Source organism: Mus pahari, chromosome 3, assembly GCF_900095145.1.
Source record: "Mus pahari chromosome 3, PAHARI_EIJ_v1.1, whole genome shotgun sequence".
Taxonomy (NCBI): Eukaryota; Metazoa; Chordata; class Mammalia; order Rodentia; family Muridae; genus Mus; species Mus pahari.
Window position 1 is genome coordinate 137,526,289 of NC_034592.1, and position 20,651 is coordinate 137,546,939.

Consider the following 20,651-nt stretch of genomic DNA (forward strand, 5'->3'; position numbering starts at 1 on the left):
AAAAAAAAAAAAAAGAGTATATGTGTGAAAATGTCTTCACTCCTGGAGCTGGAGTTACAGACTATAGTGAGCTGTCCTGTGGGTGCTGGGATTTGAACCTCGGTCCTCTGGAAGAGTAACCAGTGCTCTTAGCCCCTGAGCTGGTTTTCCAGCCTCCTTTGATCCATTTTTTACCATAGGTACTTAGAGCTTTAAGATCCCCTCTTATAACTGCTTTTAATGTATCCAGAGGTTTTGTTGTGTTTGCATTTTCATGTAATTCAAGGAAAGTTTTATTTCTTTCTAGATTTCTTCCTAAACTTCTTCAGTAATGCGTTTAATCTCCATGAGTTTATATGATGTTTATTTTAAGCTTTATCACATTGTGGTCATATAGGATACAGAATCGTTCAGCTTTTCTGACTTTGTTGATATTTGTTTTCTGTTTTAGAGGAGCTCCCATGGGCTCCTGAGTAGATTGTATGTTTTTAGATTGTATGGTCTTAGAGTGTATGGTCTTTGGTAGTGGGTGGAATATTCTGTAGATATGTTACATCTGTCTGATGTATCATGTTGTTTTTATTTATTTTCTCTCTGTTTTGTTTTGTTAGACAAGGTCTCCTAGTTTAGTTTTGTGCCACATATGATATGTAGCTAAGGATGACCTTGAACAGGACACCTTCTGCTTCCCACTTCCTAAATGCTGGGATTGCAGACATATGCCCCCCAAACCCGGTTTAACAATTTTAGAATTATTTTTGTCTCATCAGAAAGAATTCCTGTGTCCCTTAGCATTACAAACCATTTACTCTGGGTAAACAAATCTAGGAATTCACTTACCCACTTTTGTGGGTTTGGATCTCTCACATACAGTTTTTACTGTTCATGTTTCTAAGGTTTATTTATGTTAAAGCATGTATAAATAGTACTTCATTTCTTTTTTATTGCCAAACAGTAATTCCATTGCATTAATGTACAGTATTTTATTTATGCATTTCTTTTAGTTGATGGATGTTTGGATTGTTTCTCCTTTTATATTTTTATATTTACTTAGTGTATGTATGTGTTCATTTTGTACACAAGCAAGTGTGCATGTGAACGTGTATGGAAGCCAGTGGGCAATAGTTCTCTCTCTCCATCGTGTGGTTCTGTGTGTGGATCAAGCTCAAGTCCTCAGGCTTGGCAGCAGCACCAGTGTTCTCCAGCCATCTTGCTAGACTTGTGCTCTTTATCTAATAGGAATAACGATACGAACGTTTGCACAGTTTTGTGAGGATGAGTGCCTTCTCTTCCCTGGGTGTGTATGTAGGGGTTGACTTGCTTGGTCATAAAGTATCCATGTTTTTAACACTTTTTGTTTTGTTGAGACTGGGTTTCTTTGTGTAGCCCTGGCTGTCCTAGAACTTCCTCTCTAGACCTGGTTGGCCTCAAACTAACAGAGATTTGCCCTGTCTCTGCCTCCCAAGTACTGGGATTAAAGGCATTTGCCATCATCTCTCGAAAATTGTACTCTCTTAGTAAGGGTTTCTACTGCTGTGAAGAGATATCATGACGTGGCAACTCTTATAAAGGAAAGCATTTCATTAAGGCTGGCTTACAGGTTCAGAGTTCAGTCCATTATTGTCATGGCAAGGATCATGATGGCATGCAGGCAGACATGGTGCTGGAGAGGTAGCTGAGAGTTGTGTATCTGGATTGACGGGCAGCAGGAAGAAAGAGTTACACTGGACCTGATTTGGGCTTCAGAACCCTCAAAGCCCACCCCCAGTAACACCCTTCCTCTAAGAAAGCCACACCTACTCCCTCAAGGCCACACCTCCTAATAGTGTCATATCCTATGAGCCTGTGGGGCCATTTTCATTCACACCATCACAGATACTCATTTTAAAGATTTATTTATTTATTATATGTGAGTACACTGTAGCTGTCTTCAGACACTCCAGAAAGGGCGTCAGATCTCATTACAGATAGTTGTGAGCCACCATGTGGTTGCTGGGATTTGAATTCTGGACCTTCGGAAGAGCAGTCGGGTGCTCTTAACTGCTGAACCATCTTTCCAGCCCAGATACTCATTTTAATATACTGATGAAGCTCCAGTTTAAAGAGTATGGGACATCATAGGAACAGTTGCTCTGTAGCTGACTTGAATGCCATCACAAAGACATGAGCATAGAAACTCAAAACTACTTGGTGTGTGGGAAGTCAGAGATTTCGGCCCATCCCTGGTGTCTGCTTGCTGGGCTTCTATGTTAGACTGCATGAACCTGGGGAGCTGTGCTTAGCTCTTTTGGCTGGGCAGGGGTGTGTACCCATGGTCCTGGCACTGACTGTGCAGGGATGGGGGCTGTCTCTTGGTTTCTTGGTACATATTTGAGTGTCTGATGTTTAGACGTCCTATATGTATGTATATATTTACTAATATAGGGAAAATATCAGAAATATAAATCTCATAAATAAACAAAATTAGTATATTTTAGGGAACAGCTGCTTCTAAATAAAAGTAACTGGCCTAACTTTTAATGAAACGTCATTGACTAAGGAGTAAACTATTATTTCAAATATTAAAGTGTTTTCTCTTTTCTTTTATAGTCATCTCAGCCAAACTTAAAGAAAATAAAAAGAATTGGTTTGGACCAAGTCCTTATGTAGAAGTCACAGTAGATGGGCAGTCAAAGAAGACTGAAAAATGCAACAATACAAACAGTCCCAAGTGGAAGCAGCCCCTCACAGTGTAAGTTCCAGTGGTGCTGTGTGGTGCTGAGCAGAGAGCGCTCTAATGTGCTGGCTGCTTTCCTCCTTTTACCTTCCCCTCTTGCTCCTAGTGCTGTCTGTTGCTCTTTAGTTTCCTGTCTGCCTTTCTGGTGTGTCTTCATCTTCTCAGTTTAGTTGGTTTCACTGTTGCCACTGAAGAGAACTGGAAAGAGCTTTTTATAATAGCTCATCCTTTCATTTTTAGTTTTTAATTTTTAAAAATTCCATACATGACTGTTATATTTATATCAGTATAATAGCCTTTAAAAATATTTGCTTTTGTTTTATGTATATGGGTGTTTTGCCTGTATGTATGACTATACCAAATGTGTATAGTACCCTTGAAGGTCAAAGAAGGTATCAGATCCCTTGGGATTGGAGTTACAGATGCTTGTTAGCTACCATGTTTATGCTAAGGATAGAAACCAGTTCCTCTGAAAAAAAGTAGCAAGTGTTTTTAATCCCTGAGCCATCTTTCTAGTCCCAAAAGCCCCTTTCTTAAACTGGGGCTAAATCAGGTTAAGAGTAATTCACTTTTTAAAAATTTTTTGTTTTTGTTTTGTTCTTTTTTGAGACCAGGTCTCACTGTGTAGTCCAGGTCTTGCATGGAACTTGCTATGAAGCTCATACTGGCCTGAAGTCTCTGTCCCTATTGCTTCAAGCTGCCTAGGTGCAGACACTGTAGCTGTGTGCTTCCAGGCCCACACTTAATTATTATTATTTTTTCCTTTTTGATACAAGGTTTTTCTATGTAGCCCTAGCTGTCCTGGAACTCACCCTGTAGACTAAGCTGGCCTTGAACTCATAGATCCATCACTCTCTGCTAGCCAAGTGCTGGGATTAAAGGTGGGTACTAGCACTGCCAGGCATTTTTTTTTCCTCTTAAATAGGGTTTTGTGTGTATCTGTATCTGTATCTGTATCTGCCTGCCTGTCTCTGTCTGTCTGTCTGTCTGTCTGTCTGTCTGTCTCTCTCTCTCTCTCTCTCTCTCTCTCTCTCGCTCTCTCTCTCTGCTGTGTATGATGGTGCATGCATACAATCCCAGCCCTCCTCAGGCTGAGGTAAGAGAATTACAGGTATTAGGTATACCTAGTCTACATTTGAAAACCCTGTTTAAAGAAATAGTTTTGTATTTTAAAAATTATATTACACCAGCAAACCAGCATTCAATTTTGCTATATTTTTAAAATGTTACATGATAAAAAGTTATATCAAACAGTTGTACTATATATTTTATTCTATAACACTATTTTTATTATGTTTATTTTTAAACTATTTTATATTCATTTTTTTATTTATATGTGTGTGCAAAAACAAATAAATAAATAAATAAATAAAGCCAGAAGTCCAGATCTCCTGGAGCTGGAATCAAAGTCTGGTCCTTTGGAAGCATGTTTATTCTTCTTAATCAATGAACTAATGCTCCAGCCCCAATTTTAATTTGTTTAAAATAATTTATTATTATTTTGTGTGAATTGATGAGGGGGTGCATGCTGTGGTATTCATAGGGTTAGGGGACAATTTTGTGGAGTCAGTTTTCTCCTGCATTTATGTAGGTTCCCAGGGCTGAACCCAGGTCACTAGACTTTTACTACAAGGATGTTAGATGCTTTCCCATCTTGCCAGCCCCTATATCTCTGCTTTTATATTTAGTATTCATATCATGGTTAACACTTGTGGCTGAGTATATACACATCTAATATCCTTTATGTAGCTATTTTCTAGTATTTGCTAATAGTAAGATACTAGACTTGTGTAATTTATATACAAGTACATGTATACTGATAATTTTTATCTATAGTACAAATTCATAAAAATTAATGTTCAGTTTCAGCACTAACTGATAAAATGTCATATGTTCGTAGTATAACCCGAGACATTGATCAATCATTGAAAGGGACTGTTATTTTAAAAATGAAGATGAAAAGCACAATTTGCCAATGAGTAGATTTTAAAATTATGTAGCATGTATGATTTGGGAAACGCAGACCTTAAGAAATGTAGATTATAATTTAAATAATGGTTACTATAAAAGCTACAAATTATTTTTATTACCTGATATTTGCAACCCTTGATATTTTTTTCCATGTAAAGAAATAAGCTAATGACTAGGGAAAAGATGTTCTTTTAAATGTCAAGATGAGAAACTGTAAACTTTTCAAACAACAAACTTATTTAATTGTATTTATTCCTAGTAAGTGTCAAAACAAATTGATAAATTTATAATGTGAGTGTCTGAGATTCTAGGAGCATTTTGATGTGTCTAATGATAATTTTAAGAGAAAAGGAATGAAATTTAAAAATTACATGCTGTCTTAGTAAGGTTTCATTGCTGTGAACAGACACCATGACTAAGGCAACTCTTTAAGGGCCATTGTTTAATTGGGGCTGTCTTGTAGGTTCAAAGGTTCAGTCCATTATCATCAAGGTGGGAGCATGGCAGCATCTAGGCAGGCATCGCACTGGTGGAGGAACTAAGAGTTCTACATCTTGTTCTGAAGGCAAACAGAAGAAGACTGGCTCCCAATCAGCTAGAAGGGTTTTAAAGCCCACCCCAAACTGACACACTTCCTCCAATAGGCTACACCTATTCCAATAAGGCCACACCTCCTAATAGTGGTACTTCCTAGGCCAAGCTTATTCAAACCACCACACATGCATATGATTCTAGTGTATAGGAGCAGAATAGGAAAACTGCATCAGATTTCAGGCCAGCCAGGGTTATGTGAGTAAGACCCTGTCTCAAAAGACAAAAGAGATAAAAAGTAAAATTGAATTAATAAGAATTTACTGCAGATCATCTTGAGATTTTGTTTGCAGATTTGACCTAATCTCTTAATTCCTATTGCCTTGGAAACACCATTGTAGAGCACATTCTTTATTGTGTGTTTTTGCCATGCATGAGGTATGTGCTTATGTTTTGAGACTGGTTCTTGTCCAGGCTTCCACATCTACATGTGCCTGTTATCCCAATGACTTTGCCTCCCATGAATGATGGCCTGCAGGACTTCGGTGTGCAGTAGTAGATGTTAATTCAACCTGAGCTAGCTTCCTAGGTGTATGACCCTGGCCGTTTGCTCACCCTTTCGGAGGGGCATTATTTTAGTATTAATTCCCACATCTACGCTTACTGTGGGGATGATACGTCAAGTTCAGTGAAATTTATCACATAAGTAAGGATTTTATTGTAAATTCATTATTTCAAGAATTACATTTTAAAATTGACACATAAAATTATGTATCTTTTTGGGCATATTGTGTTGTTACAGTAAATTCACTTCTTTAATAATTTATTGCTTTCTAAGCAGTTTTTTTTTTTTGTTTGTTTCCAATATTCGTGTATCTATGATGTTCCTATAGTCTAGTTGCGTTCAAATACAATTTTCATGAGATTTGAGAGCATAGACCACCTGGTTGAATAGTAAACTTTAGGAAGCGCAGTGAGGGACTGGCCATGTAGCTCTGCAGTTGAAGGTGCTTGCCTCCAATACTGTGACCTGAGTTAGATCTCTGAGCCCCACATGGTGGAAGGAGAGAACCAGCTCCTGCAAGTTGTCCTCTGACCTCCACATCCAACTAAATAAATAAGTGTAATTTGTTTGAATTTAAGAAAAAGAGGTACAGTGAAAAGATTTTAGATATCACAGCTTTATTGTAACTTATTAAGGTTCTCATTGTGAAGTTTAATGAAAATAACATTTTCCGTTTTTACTTTCAGTATTGTTACCCCTACGAGTAAATTATGTTTTCGTGTATGGAGTCACCAGACCCTGAAATCTGATGTTTTATTGGGAACTGCTGGATTAGATATTCATGAAACATTAAAGTCAAACAATATGAAACGTATGTATGTAAGAATAGCATAAAATGTACTTTGTTTTTTGGAAGAAATTCTTATGTTAAGGATGTGGAACAACTCATATCATTATTTGTCTTGTATTTAAATTGTTATTGAACTGGTGGTGGTGATAGTGGTCATAGCCCTGGGAAGCAGAGGCAGATGGATCTCTTGATTTCCAGGCCAGCCAGGCCTACACTGTGAAATCACAAATAGATTAAAGCAAAACAAAGCAAGTACAACAATTATTTATGTGGTTATAAATAATGACGGGGGCTGGTGAGATGGCTCAGCGAGTAAGAGCACTGACTGCTCTTCCGAAGGTCCTGAGTTCAAATCCCAGCAACCACATGGTGGCTAACAACCACCCATAATGAGATCTGATGCCTTCTGACGCATCTGAAGACAGCTACAGTGTACTTATGTATAATAATAAATAAATCTTTAAAAAAAAAAGTAGATCTTTAAAATAAATAAATAAATAATGACAGAAAATCTTAAAACTGCTTAAAGCATTCTGATTAACTTTGATTTGGTCATTCGTTTTAGATATACTATTTTAGTAAATATTTTCTTAGTAAATAAATATTTACAAATTAATACATAAGTTATAGAAAGCTAAAAGGTTTAAAGCAGATGAAGGAAAAATATTTCAGAGAGGCAATGTGATGTTAGGAATAAAGGCATAGGGGGCTAGAGAGATGGCTCAACGGTTAAGAGCACTGACTGATCTTCTGAAGGTCCTGAGTTCAAATCCCAGCAACCACATGGTGGCTCACAACCATCCATAATGATATCTGACACCCTCTCCTGGAGTATCTGAAGACAGCTACAGTGTACTTACATGTAATAATAAATAAATCTGAAAGAAAGAAAGAAAGAAAGAAAGAAAGAAAGAAAGAAAGAAAGAAAGAAAGAAAGAAAGAAAGGCATAGGTAGGTTTCTCAGTATTTATTTCTAAGGCTTAACTTTGAAGTTGGGCTGGAGAGGTGGCTCAGTGGTTAAGAGCACAGACTGCTCTTCCAGAGGTCCTGAGTTCAATTCCCAGCAACCACATGGTGGTTCACAACCATCTGTAATGGGATCTGATGTTCTCTTCTGGTGTGTCTGAAGAGAACAGTGTTGTACTCATATACATTAAATAAATAAATAAATCTTAAAAAAAAACTTTGAAGTTTCCTTATTTTAGGTGTTTATAGTTTTATTTTTAATTATAAAATCATAACTCAGCATATCATATTTTGAATATGAATTATTTTTGTACTCCTTGATATAATTTTAAGGACCTTTTCCCCTTTATTTAGGTCTTATGATGCATAATCCATTATTAAATTATATTCAATATATTCCAAGTTTATGTTGCTAAGTGATCTTTGTTTTCATATTGGTTGGATCTATACTGTGGTGTGCTGGAATGAATAAAATAAATGATTCATATATTTAATATATATGTTAAATATTATGTATATTGGTGAAGTCATTCTCTTTAAAAAGCAGTATTCTGGTCTCAAAGGTCCTTAATCCTTTGTCTAGTAAAATACTTTACATATAGGAAAGAGTGATCTTTCTTACATAATCTTTGTTTTTTTTCTTTTAGTTGAAGAAGTAGTTATGACTTTGCAGCTTCTAGGTGACAAAGAGCCAACAGAGACGATGGGAGATTTGTCAGTTTGTCTTGATGGGCTGCAAGTAGAAGCTGAGGTTGTTACTAACGGTGAAACGTCATGCTCAGAGAGTAAGTGGTTACTTTTCCCCCTTCAGAAAACAGTATTATAGGTGTAGAGTGTAGACTCAGTTTCTCTCTCTGTGTCTCTCTCTCTCTCTGTCTCTATCTCTCTCTGTCTCTGTTTCTCTCTGTCTTTCTGTCTCCCCCACCCCTCACTCTGTTCTGTGTGTGTGTGAATTGTGAGTAGTGGTGGTAGTACACTCACCTGTGCATGTCTCAGTGGATCCCAAAGATTGACATCAGGATATATCTCTTCAATCACTTTAAAAAAAAGATTATTATATTTTTAATGGTGTGTATGTATGTGTGTGTCTGTGAGTGTAAGTCATATGTATATGGGTTCCCCTGTATAATCCCATGGAGCTAGAGTTACAGGTGATTGTAAACTGCCTTATAAGGACATTGGGAATCTAACTCTGGCCCTCACAAGAGCAATGTATGTTCTTAACCACCAAGTCCTCTCTCCAGCCCCTTCTGCTGGGTTTTTTGAGACAGGATGTCATGCTCTAGTTTGTCTAGGCTGTCCTGTCCAGCCAAAGAGCCCGGGGATCTACCTGTCTTCACTCTTCTGCTCTGTGCGGGGATTACAGGCATGTGCTGCCTCACCAGATTTCTACATGGATGTTAGGGAGCTGAACTCAGGTCTTCATGCTCGTTCACCTAGCACTTTACCCACTGAACCATCTCTCCAGTACTAGGCTGGAGTGCTAGGCTGCTTTTGGACTCCCATCTTCTTGCCTCAGCCTTCTAAGTGCTGGAATTATAGGCAGATATAGGCCAGCATTACCAGTTCAGTTATAACTTTGTGCCTCTTCTGACAAAAATGGCTAGTGTGATATTTGAAATTATTGTTAATTGCTGTTATTTTTTTCCAGAAAAAAAATGTTTATTTTCTTTTTAAAAAGGCATTGGTCAGGAATAGTAAGTACCATAGCTCAGTGATCATACTTAATCAGTACATGTGAGGCCCTATGGTGAATCTCCAGTATCATAATAAACAAATAGTAAAAAAGATGCTGCTCACATTAAATAGCATTTGTTGCAGTGTTTCTAAGAATTTAAAAAGTTCTGCAGGTTAAAAAGCCTTGTGAGTAAAAGTTGAATCAGTTGACCTGTGACTACTGAACAATTGATACAGTGTATCCTGAATGCTGTTGGTGCAGCTAGTCCGATGTCGTTGTAGATTCACCCTACACTGCTAATGAGGATGTAAGTGCCATCTGTAGCAGTGTCCGGTTGAGTTTAAATGACTCCAGGGCCTTGGTAGTACAAGACAGTCAGTATAAGCTGACATCCATTGGCCATTTCTACTCATTCTGTGAGCCATATTTACAGGGATATCTTTTGTGTTGATACAGTAAAAAGCCTGATTCATTATATGTGTACTGGTCCTTTTTATAGTTTTTAGGATATACTGGTTTCTGTCAAAGAGGAATTAACCACAATAAAGAAGTTTCTAGTGATACCTGACTATCTGATAGTGTTTTTAGTAAAACCTTTCCAGGATGTTCATAACCGATATTTTTCTCATTTAGTAATATGCTAAACTTATTTAACCATGTTACATATTTCAACCATCTTCCTGCTTCCTCTTCCCTCTCTATTTCTTTCTATTTAATTTTCTTTGCTTTTTTGGACAGGGTCTTATTATGTAGCTCCAACTGTCTGTAGACCAGGTTGGCCTCAAACTCAGAGATCCACCTGCCTCTGCCTCCCAAGTGCTGGGATTAAAGGCATGTACCACCTTGCCTATCTCTAATTTTGTTTTTAACACAGATTTCCAAAGGCCCTATGGCATAGAACATAAAGTAATAGTTTTAGTGTTTAGCCTAAGAAGACTAGTTTGCTTAGAGTGTAGTTATAGAGCAGTCTGATTATCAGGTTCTGGTGCTCACTGGTGGAGAATTTCCTCTCTAGCCCACAGATTTGTTTTATAGCAGGAATTTGTGTGAGCGTGCATTCCATGGGAGTGTTTGTACAATTTGTGTGTCCTGGGCACTGAACTCGGCTCATTGGTCTTGGTGGCATGTATCTTAACCAACTGAACCTTCTTGTGTTCCTCGCCTCTCTTCTTGTTTTTGTTTTGTTTTGTTTTCAAAGAAATTACAAAGTAGAAAGAAAATTTAGAAATGGTTATACTGCCTCAGATTTGAACTGAATATTGTTTACAGGAAATCTATAGTTGTTACATCTACATACACACACACACCTCAAAAGATAAAGTATAAATAAATCATGTTCTTAAAACTACCCTAGCCCTGGGTGCTTGCAGCTTCTTGTTTTTAGGCTAGTTTTCTCAGTAGCTGGCATTTAATGCAAAAGTCATGCTAAAATCTAAACTGCTCACATACTTAGAGATTTACTGTTTATTTTCTATAGAAGTTCACATTTATTTATTAACATTTTTCAGCTCAAATGGGAAAATAATTTAACATGATTTTTTTGGAAATAGAGAGGTTTGAATTATAAGAATTTAATTGGAAGAAGTTTTAATGGTTTAGAATTGAATTAGCCAGATGTAACAGCTGTCATTTGTTGATTGCTCACTATAAGACAGTATATTTATAGAGATCTTAATTCTTTTTTAAAAAGATTTTTGAAACATTTTATAATGTTTAAAATAAAGAAAAAAAAATGAAGAGAAGAAAACCCCAAAACTCTTCATAGAATTAAACTGGGCAAGCATTAACCATTGACCATATACCCAGCAATTTTATTTCAGGGAGGGGCAACATTGAAACAGTCCCAAACTGTAATACAGGCTGACTTGGAAATCAGCCTCTTGAACGTTGAGATTATAAGTTTGAACCACTATGCCTGGCTTAGATTTTGTTATTGCTGTTATTTTAGGGCCTCACTGTGTGGCTGGCTTTGGCTGGCTTTGAACTTGCTCTGTACCCTGTATTGGTCTTAAATTTGAAGCAGTCCTCTTTTTAAAAGAGGATTTTTACTACATTTATTTACTTGTGTATGTGGATGCCTTCATATGCCATAGCACTAATGTGGAGGTCCAAGGACAACTTTGAAGAGTTGTTCACTCTTTCTCTCTTCTTTTCTCTTCCTTCCTTCCTATTTTCTTTTTGAGACACAGTTTACTGTGTAGCCCAGGCTATCCTGGAATTCATTATGTAGACCATGCTGGCCTTGAACTCAGTGATTCTCTTGCCTGTGCTTGTGTCTTCTGAATGCTAGGATTAAACCACTACACCCTCCTCCTGTAGTCTTTTTGAAATTGACTTATAGTTGAACATTTTTTTTTTTTATAGTTGAACATTTTTATGTGCTCAAAATATTAGTTGGCCTGCCCTCCTCCAAAGGCCAACAGAATTTCTTAATTTCTTTTCCTTTGCCATTGTTACTTATATTATTTTATATGTATGAATGTTTTGCCTGCATGTATGTATGTGCAGTGCCTGGTTCCTACTGAGCTCAGAAGATCTACTTCTGGAACCCCTGGTACTAGAGTTACAGATGATTGTGCACTACCATCTTGGTTCTGGGAATTGGGCCTAGGTCCTCTCTAAGAATAATATGTGTTCTAAATTGCCATGAGTTTATGTTTTTATTTGACATGATGAGTGATATTTAAAAAATTAAAACAGGCTGTGATCTTGTTTTCTTTATGTGGGACTTTTGTTATATTCTTAATTTTTTTCCAGTTTACAAAGCACTTTTAATTTGTACAAAATAAACAACTATGAAAACTGCCCCATAGTTTACTTATTAAGACATAAATAATATCATTGCAGTTATCTGTATTTTTCCTTTTATATCATTACTTATCTTTTTTGTAGTAATAATAATTTTCTGAATTTTCAAAAAAACCCCACTATATTCCATGTAGGGTTTTTGATTTTGATTCTTTTGTTTGTTTACTGTTTTGTTGGTTTGTCTTTTGAGACAGCATTTCATGCAGGCCAGGCTGGCTTCAAAAATCACTGTACAGTTGAGGCTGGATTGAACTGGTCCTCCAGCACTCCCTGAGTGCTGGGGTTATAGGTGTTTGCCACCACACTAGACTTTGTCTTGAGTTATATATAATGTCTATTATTTTTTAAGATTTATCCATATTGCTGTATCTGATCTCATTTTTTTTCTGTTTTATAAAATCTGTTAGGTAAACATGCTGGAGTTTTATGTTAAAGTATATTTGGGTTGTTTTTAAGTTTTTACTGTTATAAACAATGATATAATAGATATTTTTGAAATATTTATTGGTAAGGTCTCATGCAGATTATATCTTTAGGAATAAAATTTAATGGTAATAGGGTTCAATAGTAAATAGAATGAAATTATATGTTTATTTACAGCATATAACATTTATTGTTTCTTCAAATAAGTTCCTTTTTATTGTTTTGAGATTTTCAAATTTAAGTGAAATTTATATGTTATGTAGTTACCATTATCAGAAGTATGTTCAGTATCTCTGTGCTTTAAAAACTGGAACCCTAGAACAATACCCTGTTTCTTTACCCAGCCCCTGGTAACTCCTCATCTGTTTTCTGTCTCTGGATTTTCATATTGTGGGAATACATCATATATAGTATTTACTTTTCTCATGACTATTGACAGAATGCTTGTCATGAACAGTTTAAAGAAGGAATTACTTATTTTGACTCCTGCTTTCAGAGGTATACATTCATTTCAACAGGGAAGACTATGATAGAACAAAGTAGCTCACATTATGGCAGCCAGGAATTAAGAGAAAGGAATATAGGAAAAGGCCAAGTAAACACATTATCTTAAGGACACTGCTGCCCCATGACCTCCTTCATCAAGTCCCCATTTCCTGCTTCCCATGACCTCTCAAGAAAGTTTCCATTAAATCAGATGAGCTTGTCATCTTTGGAAATGCCATCAGATATTTGCTTTACTAACCTCATAGGCATTTTTTAATCTAGTTAAGTTGACAATGAAAGTTAACTACTGCATCATATTAAGTTATAGCTGAATGTGAGTGTGTGTGTGTGTGTGATGAGTGTACACATCTATGAGGGTGTGTCCAGATGTGCACACTGCAGGTAGAAGACAGTGGCTTTTCTCCTCTATTGTTATATCTTGTTCCTTTGAGACAACATCTTCTGCTATACTTGGAGCTCTGGTATTTTGACTGACTGGCCACCAGCAAGCTCAGCACTAACTCCTGTTTACTCCCTTCTTGGTACTGTGGTCATAGCATGTGTTGGGTCACATGTGACTTTGATGTGAGCTTTAGGTTCTGCACAATGGTCCTTATGTTTGCACAGCAAGTGCTCCTCTCTGAGCCTGTAGCTAACTTTGAGTTGTATTGTGCATCAGTGCCTTTCTAAATAAATAACGTTCCATTGCATGTGTACACTACAGTTTGCCCATCTTCAGGTGGGCATTTAGCTGATTTTTCTTTTGGCTATTATGAGTTATAACTAATGCAATTAACTTTCAGGAAAATTTTCTCTGTGATGTTTTAATATCTTAATTATGTTTATAAGTAGAATTGTTGATGCTTGTATAGCTCGTTTTACATTTTCTGGCTTTGTGTGAGGATGTTGAGAGATTAGTTTAGTTTTGAGATAGGGTCTCACATAGTACAAGCCTCAGACTCACTGTGTAACTCACGATTGCCTTGAATGTCTGCTCCTCTGCCTTAACCTCCCAAATGTTAGGATTAAGGTACATGCACCACCACGTTCTATTCATTTGCTAGGGATGCTAGGCGTAAGTCTCAGGGCTGCTGGCAATTGAGACAAGTACTCTGAGCTCCACTCTCAGCCCTTATCTTTAGTTTTTGGGGACAGGTCTCCCTAAGTAGCCCAGGCTGACCTGTCTCTGATTCTCAAGTACTGGGATTACAGTCATATGCTACTACCATGCCCAACATACTAATTTTCTTTTGATTATGGTTTTCCTCTGTATTTTCTATTTAATAATTCTATCTAAAACCTTTGAAAATATGAATGATTTTTTAAAAATTTTTTGGTGTTTTGAAATCTGATATATAATATTGGCTGGCCTGGAGCTCACCATGTAAATAGACTATCAGGCTGGCCTCAAGTTTGCAGCAGTTTTTTCAGTCTGCCTCTGAGTGTTGAATACCAAAATTGTAGGCATGTAACACTATGTTAACTTAGAAATGATTTTCTCTTTCCCTCATTGGGGCTCATTTTGTTTTTATTTTATGTTCTTTGATTGCAAATTTTCCATTTTTCTTCGTCTGTCCAAATTTTAAAGGCCTAATTTGGGAATTCTTTGGCTTGGAGGAAATGTCTTAGTGTTAACTAGTCCCAGGGTTTGCTACAACCAGAAAACATTGAATCTACTTTCTGGGGTTCCTAGCCCAGTGAGCAGTGTCTGGCTCAGTACTCCCATCTTGCTGCTGGTCTGAGGCTTTCTGATCCACCTCAAGGCTGGTAGCTGCCACAAGATAAAAGGTGTTTTGAAACTGCCTTCTACTTCTATTCCGATATGTCAAATCAAACTTTTGTTTGTTTTTGAGATTGTTAGGCAGCCAAGGAATATGAAGTGTGTTAAGTTGCTTTAGGAACTCATTATTTTATGGTGGGAGGGCTCTATTAATTTACCTCACTTAGGTGAAATCTTTGTAGATCTCCCAGAGTTTCCTGTGGGTAAAACCTGTGCATCTAGAATTTTGATAGGATTTCTTGTCACCATGCTCATCTCCAAGTGACTCTCTTTTATTCATTTGTGTGTATGTATGTGGGGTGTGTGTGTGTGTGTGTGTGTGTGAGAGAGAGAGAGAGAGAGAGAGAGAGAGAGAGAGAGAGAGAGAGAGAGAGAGAGAGAGAGAGAGAGAGAGAGAGAGAGAGAGAGAGAGAGAGAGAGAGAGAGAGAGAGTGTGAATGTGTATGAGGTGCCCATGTGCTACAGTGCATGTGTAAAGGTCAGAAGATAATTTTTGGAGTTAGTTTTCATCTTCTACCTAGTTGAGGCAGGGCCTCTTCTTCTGGCTGCTGTATTGTACACTCTAGGCAGGTGGCCTGAGAGATCCTAGGCATTTCAGTCTGTCTCCAGTCTTGCTCTAGAAGTACTGGATCGTGGATGCATGCATCTTGACTTTTTTAATCAGGGTCCAGACATTGAGACTTGCATGGCAAGTGCTTTTACCAGCTGAGCTATCCCACCCCAACTTTTTTACTTCTGGGAGAAATGGAGTGCTGACTTGATTTAGTACTTAATGCTACATTGTTTGGTATAATTTTCTCACTCCACTTATGTCCTGTGCATCAATCATTTAAAGAAAAGATAATACACATAGAGCATTGTTTCATTTTATTTTGAGACAGTTTCACACTGGAGCTCAGGTTGACTTGTAATGTATTATGTGTCCCAGACTGACCTTGAATTAATGGCAGTCTCTCGATGAGATAACTGGTGTGAACTATCACATCTGGTGTATGCAGTGCCAGTGCTCAGATTCAGGGTTTTGTGCATGTTAAGCAAGCATTATACCAAGTGACCTACATCTCCAACCCCATTATGGTTTTGGTTTGGCTTTTTTTTAAAGATTATAAAAGCTCCTCTTTAATCAGGCTTGTAGCATGCGACAGGTTGTCAGATAAAATGGAAAGTTTCCAAAGTATTGAAACACAAATCCATGTCACCATAAATATAATACCTAGTATAAGAAAAACCACCTCAACGAACTCATACTTTCCCTGTAACAGCTGTGAACTGATCTTGGACACTTCTTGAATATAGCAGGTGTGGCCTGCTGGATCTGGAGCATACTGTGACTTTAGGGCCACACACTATGACAGGGCTATGGCGTTGTTGGCTTGACTCAAGAAGCCAAGGAGGTACAAGCACATTCTAGTGTATACTGAGCATCCTTTAAATAATGCAGTGAGAAAGAAGAAAGCAACATAATCATGCTGTCAGAAAGTTGCTGTGTGACGGCTGTGTGAAACTTGAGACTGAAAGGCAGTGAGTGGTTCACAGCTTCATTTCTTTGACTTCTCAGATAATGGCTGCTAAAGCAGCAGGATAGGTTCTAGTTCATGGGTCACCCTTCCTGACTTGGCTGACTGCCAGGATCTTTCCAGTCAGATTCAGACATCAGATGTAGTCTAGGGACTAGCATGGCTATATCCTTGGACAAGCTGACATGCTGGGACTTGAACTCCTCAAGTATATTTGTCCACATGGTAAATTTACTACTGTGCTGGAAGTCACATAACCCTTCACTGCCAACTTCCAGAGAACTCCCAGCAGCACGCTATGTCACGTTTTTAGAAACAACTTTAATAATTTACTAAGGTACATTTTATATATCATAAGGTTCACCATTTCAGTTGTATAGTTAATGATTTTTCATAAAAATTATCATTGCATTTATTCTGTGTTTCTGTGTTTGTATGTGTATGCGTATGGTGAGACTGGAGGTTAGAGACCAACTTTTGTGAGTCAGTTCTCTCCTTCCATCAGATGGGTTCCAGGGATCAAATGCAAGTTGTAAAGTTTGGTGACTATCACTTTTGTCTGTCTGTCATCTTGCTAGCCCATACTTAGCATATTTTTGAGGTAACATGATTTGCTAGTTTGTTTTTAATACTGTAGATTTTAATAGTTTCAATTACAAAACAATTCCACATTTTATCCATTCCACTATATCATTTTTTTAACGTGTGTTTCTCTATGATCTCTAGCACTTAAAAAAAGAGAAACAGTAGATTTCTACCACCCTTGCTAGCTGTGGTATAATATGGTTATGAATCATATTGACATAACAAAAGAGCTGTGGTATGATATGTTGGTGATTTACTATTGGAATCATGATTGTATCCTGGGAGTTTTGTGCGTTTACCGGTTGCATTTAGTCTGAGAGGACTGAGTTAGTCAGAGCCAGAATGACTCCATGACAGGCTGCCAACTTGCAGTTTGGGAGACTAGGCCTAAGTTTCTATTTCCCAGAAATGAGAACCTGGATCTCGGAACCTGTGATCAGCCAACCACAGCCACAGGCAGCCAATCCGGGGACACCTTGTCATTTGGGCTGAAGGAAGAATAGATAGCTAAATGAATAAGTGACACCCTACCCCCGCCCCACGCAGGTCTCCACTGCCTAACCACTGTTCAGTTAGCCAGAACCCTAGAGCTAGAGCTAACCAATCAAGGTAAAGGGTACATGCCTCCCTGGAATTCCCCTGACAGTAAAAGCTGGGTCTACAAGCTCACTAGGTGTCTCCATTCCCAGATGGGAAGACCCCTGCATGCAGGAAATTCCGTTGAGTAAACACTCTTGCTTTTCCATCCTATTTGAGTCTGGGGTATCGATCTTCAGCGATTCTTAGACACTAACATGTTCAACTGGAGTCCTATGCAGTTTTCAGTTTTCTGTCTCTTTCAGTGTCCACAGACTGATTTTTAACACCTTACACAGTCCTGACAGAGTCCTAGGAATCCTTCCTGTGAATAGAACTAGAAGAATGCATGAACATATGGCATCCATTTTGGCCTCTTTGAAATTTACTTGTTTTTTTCAGACAGAGTCTTGTTCCTCTCAGAGAATTCTTTGTGTCTTTTCATTTTCTCTGATTTTTTTCAAGCTCTTTTATATAAAGAGTTATTAATAGCTTTGTTATTTTGGAGTTATTTTTATATTGACTGATGATTAGTAACTTTCTCCCATATTTCAGATGAAGTAAATGGTTAAAAACTGTGTGTGAAGGTGCACATTACTCCTCATGAGGCTGAGGGGAAAGCAGGAGGAGTCAGTGCCAGCTTGTTGAGTTAGAGTCAAAACATGCAGAAGTGAGGTGTGAGCGACACACCTTAACTAACCTCTGACTAAGTAATGACATGCATTCGTATAGAATTGAAGAATTTGAGCTTCCTGTTTTCCTTTTAAAATTCATGTTTGGATTTATAGTAGTTATTAGAAAGATTTAATAGTTTAATAAAAGGCTTTGCTTTTTTTTTCTTTTAGTTTAAGTTGAAAACTATTCTGTTGAATCTCATTTTATTTAAACTTATTGATGTTAAAGGTACTACACAGAATGATGATGGCTGCAGACCCAGAGATGAAACAAGGTAAGAGCTCATGAGTGCTTACCACAGAGTGCAGAAATATGAAAGAAAGTGAACTTGATCAATTTATTCAGGTTCAGGGGACTGGAAAATTAGCTCAGGAGATCTGATATCTTCTTCTAGGTTTCACAGACACTCATGTAAACACATCTGTATATGCATGTATAAGTGCATACATAATACTCAGGAATACTTACTAACTTTCAGGTTCAGATTGGTAAGCTGTGGGCCAAGTATTTTGACTTATCTCTATTATCCCAGCATTTGGGTGGCTAGCCATAAGTTTAAAGCCAGCTTGGACTACATAGTGTAGACTTGGGCTAGCCTAGGCTACTAAATGAGAAACTCTATCTTTAAAACAAAACAAAACACATTCTATTAGCACATACGTTGAGTATCTCACAAACTGCATGTAACTCCAGTTCCAGGGGACCAACACCTCTCTGGCCTCCGTGGGCACCTATATAAATATATGTGCCTATACACAGACACAAGGAATACTTACAAATAAATAAATAATAAAATAAATCTTAAAAAAAATACAAGAACCAAAAAAGCAATGTTGCAGATTATAATGGAAAGATCAGAAAGAGAACATGTCATCTTATCACATTGCTGCTGGGGAGAACAGATGAAGCAGGAGCCAAGCAGGGGACTGGCCTGGAGTCCCAGTGCTTGGGAGGTAGAGTCAGGAGGGTCAAGCATTCAAAGACCAATGCTAACAACTTGATTTTAAAGCTAGACTGCTATATAAAAGGAAATAGAGCAAAATATTATGGTTTAGAAGTTGGGTAGACTAGTACAGAAAACTCCTATGTTACCTACCTACTTTTGTAATGCATGGAAATTTTCATGTTAAAATATTTTAAAGGGCTTGGATGTAGCTCAGTTCCTGGAACACTCACCCAATGTGCCCAAAGCCCTGGATTCCATTCCCAGAAGGGAGAAACAAACAACACACTGTTAAAGTCTTTAGGAAAACCAAAGTCCATAGTGTGGTTCTGTCAAACAACTAGAACTCTTCCTTGTTAGAATCACACTTGTATTCATCTTACCAGTACACTCTTAGGTAACTTCTTACTGAGAGCTGTTATTTATATTATTTATTTTCAAATGGGAAAGTGGCTTTATTCTCATGTAGCTTCTCTGGCCTTATACTTTATTTGTAGTTAAGGTTGGTCTTGAATGCCCTAATTCCTCGTTTCTACTTCCTGAATGCTGTGTTGGAGGCATGTGTAGCCCTGTTTGGCTAGAAAGGGTTTTTAACATAGATGTAAGCCTAAGGTTAAGGGAAAGAGCCACTTAGGAAAAGGCCAGTGCACACCAAGATATGAGTGCAGGCTTCTCAAGAGAGAATCGTGAGAATGAATGTCCTAATAGTAGCAATATGTATGATTTTGGTGCCTTCAAAAGTTACATTGTTTAAAGGTTCTCTTTAATAAATGTCTTTTTAATAAATGATATCATAAGGTGGCTTTCTTCTTATCCAGACTGAGCACAAATGGATCAGAGGACCCTGAGATTGCAGCATCAGGGGAAAATAAGAGGGCCAATGGGAACAATTCTCCATCCCTTTCAAATGGTGGTTTTAAGCCTTCTAGACCTCCGAGACCTTCGAGACCACCTCCACCCACCCCACGAAGACCAGGTATACATTCCAGCCTTCAGTGCTGTTTTGTAAATAATAGGTTTTTTTTGGTAGGAAGGGTTGATAGAGTCTCCAGATGGTGTCCTTGTTAGCCTCAAATGTTTTCTTCCTCAGCCTGGGATCAAGAGTGTGTACTACCATGCCTAGTATTTTTAAATAATATTCTATTTGGGAACTGACTATCACGTAGGTGTCAGGGAGACTGTTTTAGGTCATTGGTATTTTATTTAGATAGGATCTTACTCTGTAGCATGGCTGGTCTCGAACCTAGTAATCCTTCTGCTTCAACTCTGAAGTGCTGGCTTTGCAGGTATGAGCCACCGTATCTGGCTTCTGCTTTTTTACGTTTAAAAACTTGACTGAGAATGGCCTAAGCAACTTAGAATTGCCTTCCTGTAAGTTATTCTTTCAGGAATGAAGTTACATGGGACAGGACTTTAGTAAGAATGAAAATAATGCTGGGTGCTGGTGGTGCACACCTTTAATCTCAGCACGCGGGAGGCAGAGGCAGGTGGATCTCTGCAGTTTGAGGTGGGCCTGGTCTATAGAGAGAGAGTTCCAGAACAGCCAGGACTACACCAGAAGCCCTTTCTAACCCTTTCTGGAGGGCAGAGCAGGGGAAAGAGAGAGAGAGAGAGAGAGAGAGAGAGAGAGAGAGAGAGAGAGGGGAAGAAGGAGGAGGAGGA

At 37.9% G+C, this 20,651-nt stretch overlaps 1 protein-coding gene across 2 annotated transcripts in view; it reads left to right on the forward strand.

The window, feature by feature from the left end:
• The window catches only part of Itch (itchy E3 ubiquitin protein ligase), a 94,877-nt gene that overhangs the window by 28,596 nt on the left and 45,630 nt on the right, over nt 1–20,651 (forward strand). For both annotated transcript variants that reach the window (XM_021192073.1, XM_021192072.1), the window contains 5 exons: nt 2,569–2,710; nt 6,449–6,573; nt 8,166–8,303; nt 18,275–18,320; nt 19,808–19,965. In XM_021192073.1, coding sequence (XP_021047732.1) covers nt 2,569–2,710; nt 6,449–6,573; nt 8,166–8,303; nt 18,275–18,320; nt 19,808–19,965 — 609 coding nt within the window. The remainder of the gene's footprint in view (nt 1–2,568; nt 2,711–6,448; nt 6,574–8,165; nt 8,304–18,274; nt 18,321–19,807; nt 19,966–20,651) is intronic.